The 12665-nt window shown below is 47.5% G+C and overlaps 1 protein-coding gene across 1 annotated transcript; it reads right to left on the bottom strand.

Moving 5' to 3' along the window:
• Positions 1–8693: 8693 nt before the first annotated feature.
• On the bottom strand, positions 8694–10062 carry LOC102717031 (enolase-phosphatase E1-like). The gene is made up of 2 exons (XM_006645983.3): positions 9845–10062; positions 8694–9538 (listed from the first exon to the last, which is right to left on the bottom strand). The coding sequence occupies exons 1-2, from the start codon at positions 9966–9968 to the stop codon at positions 8844–8846; spliced, it is 819 nt and encodes a 272-aa protein (XP_006646046.1). The 5' UTR covers positions 9969–10062; the 3' UTR covers positions 8694–8843.
• Positions 10063–12665: the final 2603 nt, after the last annotated feature.

Below are 12665 nucleotides of genomic sequence, written 5' to 3' on the forward strand. Positions count from 1 at the left end.
CGGCCGGACGAGGGTGTCTGTCACGCCCAGAAATTCCTCACACGAATTTCTGAACTTAATTGTGTATTAAATCCCTGTCCAGGACCAGCCAGGGTACACAAAAAGACAATGTTGATTACATAACCATCGTTCTTAGAAACAACTGAAAATTACACTTATTCTAGCGGAAATGCAGCGGAAAGAAAAACAAAGGGGTAGACTAGCTCCAGCGGGTACGGCTCCAGTCCACAGGCAACACTTCGACGGCGGAACAGCTCACTCCTGAGAGGCACCTCCATCGGACTCTGCTTCTAGCTCTGGGTTGGGAAAGTTAAGCAAGGCTGAGTACAAACCACCGTACTCAACAAGTAACACGGACAAGGGGAAAACAAATGATGCATAGGGATTAACAAGGACAGGCTCGGGTTAGTTGCGATAAAGCAGCAATTTAAATAAATAACAGAGCTTAAAGAATAAAGGTAATTAAATACAGTGAAGCATAAATAGGTAAACAGTTGTAAAATACCACAACACTGTCCAACGTTACACCACGTTGCGACAGGCCCAACCACTACCCAACGTTACACCATGTTGCAGTAGTCCCAAGTGATACCAGATTTTACTCAAGTTATTAGGGTTCACTAATCACAGTGAAGCTGGGAGTTCGCCCGTAACCGTGGGCACGGCTATTCGAATAGTTTATACTCTGATCAGAGGTGTACTACTGTACCCACAAGACACGACTCCACTACACTTGAACGTGCGCCGACATACCACCACGGCATACCGGAAAGGAGACCGTGATAGGACCCGTTACACAACCCTCCCTATTTAATCGTACCACACTTCAGGTTTCACCCCCTCCTTTACACCAAGTCGGGCAGTCCCCTCTTGTGCCTCAGTAGATCCGGAAGCAGGAGAAGCTTTCGTTACACCACGATTGCCCGTCCATACTCCATCACGCCTACCCTTGCCTGGGTACGTCAAATAGTTCGAAGTCATGCTTCAAATCCCACCTTACCCATTTCGGCATGTGGTTAGCACTTATTTACTTCCAGGGTTTCCCGTGAACCGGTCCTTAATCGCCATGGGTGCGACTCTCAAAACCATGCACCCACAGCCCACCATTATCAATATTTTAGTTGACATTAACCCGAACCGGGTAGTGAATCATTATCTCGGCTATCCAGAATTAAGCATAATTATATGTGATCCCATGAGCTATTTGTTCTAAGCATGGCTAAGCATTAACCTAGGCCTGACTCTAATCAAGTTACCCCTGGTCCAGCAATGAACAAAGTTGGATAAACAACGGCATAATAATAAGGTTTACCCGAAAATAGCATAAAGTAAGTACTTTAATTAAAACAATGCATATTTGAAATAATAAAGCGGGGAATTTGCAATAATGGGTTCAATATGTTCAAGGATGAGTGTCACTTGCCTTGCTCTGGCCCTTGGGGAACTTCGGCGACGATCTCGAAGTAAACCGGCTCTTCGGCGGGGTCCGAATCTAAGCGACAAAGCACAAAAATAAATAAAACAGGCACAAACTCTACTGAAACAGCAAAAGAAACTATTTTTAATGGATTCTTGATATTTTTATGAATTTGATGAAATTTGAATGGACCTAAACGGAGACTAGATGAATTACTTATGAATTTTAGAAGTTTTCTGGGTTTTTTAACTAAACAGAAAAGTCCTAAATCAATTATTGCGCAATTAATGGGGCTGCTGACGTCAGCGAGGAGAGAGGGTACTGACGGCTGACAGGTGGGGACCACCTGTCGGTGAGAGAGAGAGGGAAACAGAGACTGACACGCGGGACCCACGGGAGGAGAGAGGATGCGGGCGCGAGGAGCGACTGACGGGTGGGACCCACTCGTCAGCGAGAGGGAACAGAGAGCTGGGGACCGAACGCGCGGCTCGGCGGATGGCGGCGACCGGCGGGAGCGGCGGGCGACGCGGCGGCGGCGGCGCACGGCGACGGCGACGCGACGGCGACGGCGCGACGGCGACGACCGGCGTGCGGCGACGGCGCGACGGCGACGACGACCGGGGCGGCGACGCACGGGCGCAACCCGGCAGAACAGCGGCGACGGCGACTGGCGAGCGGCGGCAGCGCGGCACACGTGGGCGCAAGAGACGGCGGCCAGACGTCGGCGACGCGGAGGCGACGACGACCACGGTGACCGACGGGAGCGGCGGGCTTCGGCCTCGTCCGGCGACGGCACGCGACTCGGCGGCGGTCGGCCGGAAAGGGGGAGAAAGAGGGGAGGTGGGTGCGGAGGCTCACCGGCGGCGGCGAGGGTGCGGACGGGTCGGCGAGACCGAGGCGAAGGTGGCGACGCGGGCGGGTGCGGGAGATCGGTGGTGGTGGTGGTGGAGATCGATCGGCGGCAGCGACGGGCGAGACGCGGCGGCGGCCGGGCGACGAGGGAACGCGCGGCGCCGAGGAGGCTCCCTGGTGACGGCGAGGGCGGCAACAAGTCGGCGACAGAGGGACGGAGGTGGTGACGCAACAGAGCGGCGACGACCGGCGACGGGCGACGAGATTGCGCGGTGGCGGCGAACGGCGGCAGCGCGGCGGCGACTCGAGCGACGATGGAAAGCGAGCGACGGCGCGGCGGCGAAGGGGATTTATAGGGTGGCGGCGACCGGCTAGGGCGGGCGGAGGTTGGAGACCGAGTCGGCGACGACGTGGTCTCGGCGGCGGCGGATGCGGCGGCGGCGGTTGCGGCGGCGGCGCGGAGTTCGGCTCGGACGCGGCGCGGGCGAACGGCGAAGCAGTCACTGACAGGTGGGCCCCACCTGTCAGTGGCGCGGGAGAGAGGAGGGAGGCGGCGCGGACTCGCGGCGCGGGCGACGCGGCGAGCTGGGCCGAAGCCGCGGCCCAGGCGGGGGCGCGCGCGGCGGGCGGAAGGAGGCCGGCTCGGCTGGGCCGGCCGAGCGGGAAGACGGGCCGGCTCGGCTGGGCCGGCCCGGGAAGGAAAAGAAAAAGAAAAAGAAAAAGGAAAAAGAGAGGGAGGAAAATTGGACTTCGGCCCAATTTGAGAAGGAAGGGAAAAAGAAAGGAAAAAGGAGAGAAAAAGGAAAACCCCACTTTTGCCGAGTTTTAAATTAATTTGTTTGGCCGAATTTTATACTTCTGCAATTTGAATTTAAATCCTGTTAGTCGATTTACGAGCCACGATTTAATTGAGTTAATTCCTTTTAGAGGGATTTTTCCTGAGTTAATTAAGCCAATTGTTATTTACGGATTTTTTTTTACGATTTAGGCTTAGGACGAAACTCCGGGTGTGACAGTGTCGGCGAGCGGAAGGACGACGGCGAGGACCCAGGCGCACATGCGCGTGGCGGCGACGACGACCTCGGCGACGACGACCTCGGCGACGGCCCCCGGAGAAAAAAAGGATGGAGGGGGAAAGCGGCGACGACTCAACGGCGACGGGGACGGCGGTGGCAAGTCGGCGAGACGGCGGGACACGGGGTGACGGCCGGTGGTGAGGGTGGCGAGGCGTGGGCGGCGAGATCAACTGCGGCGGCGGAGGAGGAGGGTGCGGCGGCGGTTCGGGCGGACGGAGAAAGGGCTGCGGCGACGCTCGTGCGAGGGGGTTTTTTAGAGGAGGAGGCGCCGGCTAGGGCGGGATGGCCGGTGGAGACCAAGTCGGCCCCAGCAGCGGATTTGGAGGCGGCCGTTGCGGGCGCGGCGGTTGCGGCGCGGCGGTGTCCGGCTCGGACACGGTGGGGAGGCGACGCGGACTTGGCGCGGGCGCGGGCGAGCTGGGCCGGTTGCCCAGGCGGAGGGAGGAGGGCGTGCGGGAGAGGAGAGGGAGGCCGGTCGGTTGGGCCGGCCCGGGAGGAGGATGGGAGCTGGGCCGGCTTGGCTGGGTCGGCCCGAGGAGGAGGGAAGGAAAACGAAAAAGGGAGAAGGAAAAGGAAAAGAAAAGACTGGGGAAAATTGGACTTCGGCCCAATTTGAGAAGGGAGGGAAAAAAAAGGAAAAAGAAGGGAAAAAGGAAAGCCCCACTTTTGCCGAATTTTAAATTAATTTGTTTGGCCAAATTTTATACTTTTTCAATTTGAGTTTAAATCCAGTTAATCGATTTGCGAACCTCGATTTAATTAAATTAATTTCTTTAGAGGGATTGTTCCTGAGTTAATTAAGCTAATTATTATTTACGAATTTAGGCTTGGGACAAAACTCCGGGTGTGACAGTAATCTATCAACCAATTCATTAAACTCAGCCGATCGGACAACCTTCTATGAGCAGATCACACCAAATATATATAGATCAGACCTAACCGAGACAGTATGTAATCTAATACGATATAATCATAAAATACGAAGATCGACGAGCTTAATAAACCAATCAACAGATTTTTGAGCATAATGCTTGCTAAAAACTCCAGCGATAAGCCCTCGCGAGCCCTTCATCCAATCTGCTAATGTGCACCCGGCAAGCCAAATTGATCGGACCGAACCTAGTCAGAATCAAGCTAACCAAAACCATGTTACCAGATTGAACAGAAGAACTCATGAGGACTTGATCGAGAACTAATACTACTTCAAGCTAAAACCGCTTAAAGCAATAATAGCACTCAGCACGCCGACCAACTAGGCAAGAGATCGAACTTAACCGAGACAATCCTTTTCTAGTTGATCGACGGGTTTTGATGAGCAGGAACTTACATTGCGAAGCTGACAAACCCCGCGCCGAGAGCTCAAGTAAGTCGAAGGTTTGAGGTGATGCGCCAAATTGGATTGATCTCAAGATAATTTACAAAGACACCGGGCACCTATATTTATGGTCCCAGGTATTAACTAACCTAACCGGATAATAGCCCGTTCCTAACTAACTTACAGGGTTCGGACTCTAACTACTAATCAAACTCTAAGATAAAGCCTAATTATTCTACACGGACTCACAACTAACACCGAATCTACCACTGAGCTTTGAGCCCAACCGGACTCCAATTCCTGTCCGATTCGAACTCTATCGGCGGTCACTTTGCCGTTTCCAGATTCTTGCCTCCAACCGATTCCCTTTTCCTATCTGATTCGGTTTCTAGCCATGTTTCGATTCGTAACGTTAATTTGCCAAAATCTGGCGTTAACACCCTCACAAATCCCCTCTTCTCCACTTACTCCACCGATGCGTGCCACAGCCGACACCAAGTGGGATCCCGGCCGCCTAGCCGCCGGCGCGTCGTTTTCGTCTGCCGCCAAGCAATCGCTTCCTGCTCCGTTGGGGGCGTCGTTTCCGATCTGTCTGGTGACATTTCTCGCCGGTAGAGATGATGGCTGGAGCTGATGACGACACAATGGACTTCCTCTCCCAGTCCCCAATGCCACGTTTCTTCTCCTAGGGAGCAACGTCTTCCCATGGTGGAGGTTTCGCTTGAGGATCTGGCGGCGCCGGTGGACAGCCGGACCGGCCCGAGCACGGTAGTACTTTAGCTGGCCCAGGCCCAGCACGGCACGCTAGCCTGTGGGTCGTGCCATGCTTGGGCCGACGCCTCAGCCCGTGGGCCGGCACGACACGAAACGTTTACTGTAGCGTGTCGGCACGACACGACCTAGGCATGACACGGCCCACCAGCCCATTTCTTTTTCGTATGATTTTCTAATTTTTCCCATATATTTCTCACATATTTTATTTTTTTTCCCACATTTTATCCAATTTGTATCATATATTTTATGATATATTTCCTAAATTTTCCTAACATTTATCCTATATTTATCGTTTTTTCCTTCATATTATGTTTTTCTGCTTTTTTCTTTTTTCCCTTCAAATTTCAATTTTTATGGACCAGATGTACTAGTGGGCCGGCTACCGGCCCACGTGCCGCTACAGTAGCCATGCTGGCCTGGCATGGCCCAACACCTCCTTGGGCCGTGCTTGGGTTGAGGCCTTGGCACATCGGCCAGCACGGCACGGCCCGCTACAGGAGCCATGCCTAACGGGCCGTGCCGTAGTGGGTCGTGCCGTGCTGGGCCAGGCAGCCTGTTTGGTCTGCTATAACAGGGAGCCGGCGGAGCGGGCGGTGAGCTCGGGATGGACGCCGGTGGCTTCGACCTCAACTCCCAGGCCGATGGCTACGCCGAGCTCAGGATGTTTTGTTTTGTTCCTTTTGGTTGAAATGTGTTGAAATTTATATGTGCTGAAAGAGTATATGTTCTGTTTTGTTCCTTTGTGTTGAACAGTACAATTTTTATGTGCTGAAATTTTACTGGATTTGAGCTGAATTTTGTGCTGAAGAGTACAATTTTGCCGCCACCGGACAATAGCTAGCGCAGCCGCCGGACAGGAACAGGGAATGGGTGGCAGAGGTATGTGCAGCAGGGGCATTTTAGTACTTTTATACTGCAAATAGAGACTATTAGTCCCTCTTCCCGAATAGGAGAGACTAAAAAAAGTCCCAGCGACTATTAGTTTTTAGTCCAGTTCAATATATAGTGATATTTCTATCCACAACGATGTGCTAATATCAGCCTAAATTTTGAATACGCACCCATATGGGTAGAGTTTGTGCTATGTTTAAGGAAAATTAGGGTATGTTTGGATCGAGGGATTATTAGTTTGTGCTATTATTTAAGTGCCTCAATCCAAACATGCCCTAATTTTCCTTAAACATACCACAAACTCTACTCATATGGGTACGTATTCAAAATTTGGGCTGACATTAGCACATTGTAACATCCCAGCCCAAGGTTTAATAGGATTTGATAGATACTCATACCAACAAGTTGTAACTTCTTTTCTGGAAGCTTATCTCGAGAGAACTCCAAGGTTAAGTGTGCTCGGCCTAGAGCAATCTTGGGATGGGTGACCGACCGGTCATTTCTCGGGTGCGCATGAGTGAGGACAAAGTGCGCAGAAAAGACATGTGTGTTGGTTGTGTGAGCGAAATCTTGATCTCCTAGAGCACAGGCCCGACCTAGTGGGGTTCCAAGTGTAGACATGCGTGTTGGTTGTGTGAGGGAAGTCTTGATGTCCTAGAGCGTATCAGAGCCGACCCTAGCCGACCCTCGCGGTTTCACGGGCACGTGGGGATGTCCTAGAGCTCGCATGTTGGTTGTGTGAGGGAAGTCTTGATGTCCTAGAGCTTATCAGAGCCGAGGGGGTTCCAAGTGTCCAAGTGTCGGGGCGTGATACACATCGTTGTGGATAGAAATATCATTATTTATTGAAAAAAAATAATTAGCTATAGTGGGAGTATCCGTCGACATGAGCAGCTAGATTCCACCGCAATGAGTAATAACAGCTGAGCCACGCTCGTTATGTATAGTACCGAAACACTCCATCAGCCATAGATATTTGACGTTTGGCATAAGAGTTGATCGAACTTTTAAAACTTACTGTTTAGTTTGTCACACTTTGTTTCTCTCATGGTGAGTTTTTTTTAAAGGCGTGTATAATTTGTCACGATTATTTGTTATGAAAAAGAATGATGGTCAAAATTCTAACAATTTTACAAAACCGGCCTTGTCATAAATAGCAAACATAATATTTATGACCGAATGAAATATAAATTTGTCACGGAGGAAACATTATAAGTATGACAATTATACTGTCTACATTTAACGACGTAAGACTTTCTAACATTGTATATATTTACGAGGATGCTAAAGATTCTAAAAATATATAAATATACATCTAAACATAACCAAAAAGTCTTCTAAAATGACACAGAGGGAGTACATAGATGCATAGTCTACTTATCAGGGCTTTAAATTTTAAGGCCCATGATTATATTTTTAAAGAGTCCGGTCAGGATAACCACATATTATGGGATATTACTAAGGAACGACCCATAATTCTTTTATATCGGAAGAGAATATTTGAAGCGGGAGGAAGAGGGGGATAAAGAGAGGGAGGGGCAGTGACAAGTGAATATAGGTGAAGAGCATAACCACATACCAATGTTTGATTAGAGATGAGATAATTTTTTTTTTACATTGCCGGGGAAAGGAAGTGGAATGTGAGAGGGAGCTAAATAGCGGCTTTTCGGATGCACTGTTAAGGGCTAAATAATATGCTGGGTGTGGTATGTTACTACCTCCAGTCATTTATATATGATGTTTCAGATATGTAAATTAACTATATTTTGACTATAACAGTTTATTCTAATGATAAATATTAATGACTTGAGGGAGTAGTTACATGATCAGGCGTTTATCGTTTATAAGCATATGTGACACATTCGTTCTTTTCTAGTGGTTCATGGTCGATGAGTATGCTAAAATAAAATATCTAAATTGTATATTAATTGGGTTCATATTGTAGGTTTTTATTTACATATACGTGTATTTGGCCCAATTGGCCCGAAGTAAATTTAGGTTAGTCTGCTATTTCTGATATCGGAGACACAAACCTAATTGGTCCAAAGTAAATTCGGGTTTTTTTACTTGGAACCTGCAAATACAGCTCGGATATCGGGTTTTGGTTTTTTTGGATTTGGGGTCTTTTTCATATTCGGTCTTCGAGTTTCAGATTTTATGCCCAATACTAGTAGGATGGGAGAGGGGGTGGAACAACGGCTTTTGAGATGTATTGTTAAGGGCTAAATAATATGTTGGATGTTGCACAGTAGTTCTATGTTCAACCGATTATCATTTATAATCATACGTGGCACCCTCACTATTTTCTAGCGGTCCATGGTCGATGAGTATGATAAAATGAAATATCTAAATCGTATATTAATTGGGCTCCGTATCATAGGTTTTCATTTACATATACGTGTAAAAGCACAATTTAAAGTTGCAAGTATCGTGTAAACCTCAGGTATGTAGTATGTACATCCACGCATGTTGTGTACACGTATACATGCAATGCAATTGGGTTGGGTCCATTAATCGATCAGTTGTTCCTGGAGAACAGTTTGCTGGAGACGAAGACGCCGAGTGCGAAGGCGGCGACGGCCGTGGCGACCACCTCCTTGTTCTTCCCGATGGCCTCCGCCAGCCTCATCCCTTCCTCCGCCGCGCGGTCCTTCCAGCACGGCGCCTTCTTCTCCGGCGCCGGCTTCGGTGCGTGCTGAGCCGCCAGCCTCGCCCTCGCCGCCTCGATCCTCCTGTCGGCCTCGCGGGCGACCCTCGCCTTGTGTTCGGCGCCGGCCCTGGCCAGCTTGTCGTCGTCTTCGTCCTTACGTTCCCGACGCTCCGGCGCCGTCTCCGGTTCTCTCCGCGGCGGAGGCGCCGCCGCCGCGGGCGCCGCCTTGGGCTCCTCCCCGGCGGCCAACCGCTCTGCCGGCTTGCCGGTGACGAGTTCTTCAATGGCCCTCTTCTTCTTGGTATCTGGCTTCTTGGCGTCGGCTTCCTCCTCCTCCTTGACCTTTGGAGGAGGCGGCGCGGTGGCGGCCGCCGCGCTTGCTGCCGGCAGCTTGGGCACGGTGAGGATAAGCACGGTGCCCTCCAGCCTGCCAGTGATGCCGTCGAGGTTGGACGTCGCCGGAAGCTGGAACACCTTGTTCAACCGGAGGCTCCCGCGCTGGCCGCGGACGGTCAGCCGGCCGGAGGCGTCGACGTGCACCTGGAAATCCTCCTTCTTAAACTCTTCAAACAAACCAAAAAAAAAAATCAACTCAGAAATTAACGGGTGATCGTAGACGAAATATTAATTAAAAAATTATAAATAAGATTTAGAAGTTAATGCTGAAAAAATAAAATACGATAAAAAAGTTTAAATTTAAAGTTGAAAGTTTAAATTTTGAATTATAATTATAATCGAAATCGAAAAGACAAACGCTTAAGCATCAGTAACAAACTGAATAACAAATCAATTAACGAGCACATCGCCATTAATTACACATCGTGATCGAGTTGCAATGAACATTCGAATTGATTAACAGGTACAGTTACCCGGGACGTTGAGGCGAAGGAGATAGTTGGCGCCGGCGTCGAGCCACTCGTACACCGGCTCGTAGTCGCCGTCGCGCTGCTGCTGCTCCGCCGCCGCCGCCGACGACGCTGGACGGCTCGCCATGGCGACTAGATTATCGAAGTTCAAGCTCTGCACCTCTCCTCTGCAAACTCCAATCGAAATCCTACACCGATACGACGACGCAGCTACTCTGAAGTTCTGATCGAGATGATGATGATGATGAGCAAGCGAGCGACCGAAAGAAACGCATATATATATTGGCAGCGTAGCGTAGCGCTGTGGTGGCGATACATTATTCCAAGCTTTTCTTGCGGATCACATCGTGAGAGAAATCCACCGTCAGGGGTTTGGGTAAAGGATAAACCGAGATATGATCCATGGCGATCCGTCGCCGCGCCGCGCGTCCGACGTGTGTCCGCGCGCGGCCGGCCGGCGCGCGGCACGGCAACGAGTTACCGACCAACCGTGTCGTCGTCTCTCCAAAGCTAGCTAACTATCTGGAGATACTAATTGTTTTCTTTCGCGAAAAGCTAGTCATTAGTTAGCTATTGTCTAAGTAGAGTCTCCGGAGCATGGTCCTGTTATTAGAATTTAATCGATAGCGTTGATCTATTTATTTTAATTATAATGCCAATAATATTAGGTATAATCAACCTTTTTAGTGTGATTTTTATTAAAAATAAAATTATAAAATACTATTAATCAATTAATTAACACACTACAAAAATACCCTTTTTGGCTAAGGTTTGTTCTACTGGGTAGAATATACCGGACAGGGCCCAGTTAGCTGACCGAATGTATTGTAGCGATCATGCGCGTAGGTGTATGCGAGATGTTGTGGGCGAGCTAATTTCGCCGGTTTGTGATTATGTTGATCATCTGGACCCTGTTTATCTATGAAGCAAACTGAAATTCTCAAATCTAGATGACATTGTTTAATTAAAAGATGTTTTTTTTTTACCAAACTAGATAGGAAGACAAGTTGTTTTCCATTGCTCTCTACTGATGTAGAAATGTAGAACATTTGTTTTTATTAATTAAATGGATTATATTTATTTGTACTAATACATTATTAAGTACTATAATTAGAATATTTTATTTTATTAATGATAGAACCTAAATCAATGATCAAGATTCTTCCGGTAGTAATAATATGGGTCCCTCTCCGATGTATTTTACTGGTAGTATTATACTAACAGTATAACTAATCTCACTCGTTGATTTAAAAGGGTATTTTGGTACTTTGTTAATTAATTGATTAGTAGTATTTTATAATTTTGTTTTTTGGCAATAAATATCCCAATAAAAAGAACAATATTATCCCCTTCAAATTTCTACTACACGTTGGTAGTATAATTTAATCACAGTCGTCCGATAAAAGTAAATCAATGATATGGATTAAATTTTACTGCCAAAATGCATAGGAGTCAACCCCTAATAATATTGATAGTAAAATACAAGAGCTTAGATACTCTAGTAAGAAATATCAAATGTTTAGGATGAATATGATCCTGATTCCCGATATGTATAACAGTTAATTTGGCCTAATCAATGCCCATAACTGAATACTCCATCCTGTCCAGACTCCAGAGCTCAGCAGACTCATCCTTGGCCCAATCCATGCCCAGCCCAACTGAGATCACTTGTTAGGTTTGTAGCCAAAAGTTTGACAGAACAAATTTAGTCTTTTAGGTATTGTAACCAAAATACTGGCTTTGCCTTCGATTAATCAAATGAACTTATGATCCTAATGGTAGTATTGCGGAGATTTTTGTGTTGTTTGTTACCACAACAAACCAAATAAACCCAAAGTGTCTTTTTTGCCTTCCTTTTTCTCCGATCTTTTGTTTATTATAAGTGGTCTGGTACAAAATACAATGCCGTAAATGCGTGTCATCCTTTATCTGCTCTTCTTGATAACAGTTTTGTCGTCCTATTTGAACTTGGAAGGTTTGCATGCCTTCTTTTTTTTTATGGCAAAAAAGAACAGAGCAAAAAACATGCATGGCCGTCCATGGCTTGTGATTGGGTGAGGACTATCAACAAGCATTAGTCTTGGGCTTATTGGCCTCATGATATTTCCAAGCTATTGCATATTGAGCCTTGTCTCTGTTCATGATATCTCCTCATGATATTTACAATCTATTGCATATGGGCTGGATATTAGAGAAAGGGCTCTCATATCAATATAATTAAAGAGGGGTGAGGCTCGAAGGAAATTTTTTTATTTTTTAAACATTTTTAAAAAATAATTTTATTACTAAATCTCTGAGGAAAATATTTCCACCGCATGAACCTTTTGGCCACGCCACCACCGACAATAACGTGGCAAGACTGCCACTCCATGGCATACCGATTAGACTGCGTTGTCTTGCCACACCAATGTTGGTGGCGTGGCCAAAATGTTTAGATTTAGAAATATTTTTCCTGTAAGTTTAGTAATAAAATTATTTCTTAAAAATGTTTAAAAAATAAAAAAATTTGGCTCGAAGCTAGGCCGGCTAGCCCACATCTTATGGTGCTAGCCGGAAGACCCCGGGTCTTTCTCAAGCTATTGCATATTGAGCCTTGTCTCTGTTCATGATATCTATAATGTTTATCCATGGTCGAGACTTGAGACTTGTAACCATTAACAAATGTGTATAGCTGCCTGGCTGCTTGTGGCAGTAAAGTCTTTCTTCATCATCTTAACTGTCACTACTTCCTCAGTTGCTATAAGTTAATGAGTTATCCCTTCATCTGAATTACTTGGAAACTAATCCACTTGCGAAGTTGCAATTGGATTACTTGGCCTGTTCT

This window comes from Oryza brachyantha, chromosome 1 (genome assembly GCF_000231095.2).
Source record: "Oryza brachyantha chromosome 1, ObraRS2, whole genome shotgun sequence".
Taxonomy (NCBI): domain Eukaryota; kingdom Viridiplantae; phylum Streptophyta; class Magnoliopsida; order Poales; family Poaceae; genus Oryza; species Oryza brachyantha.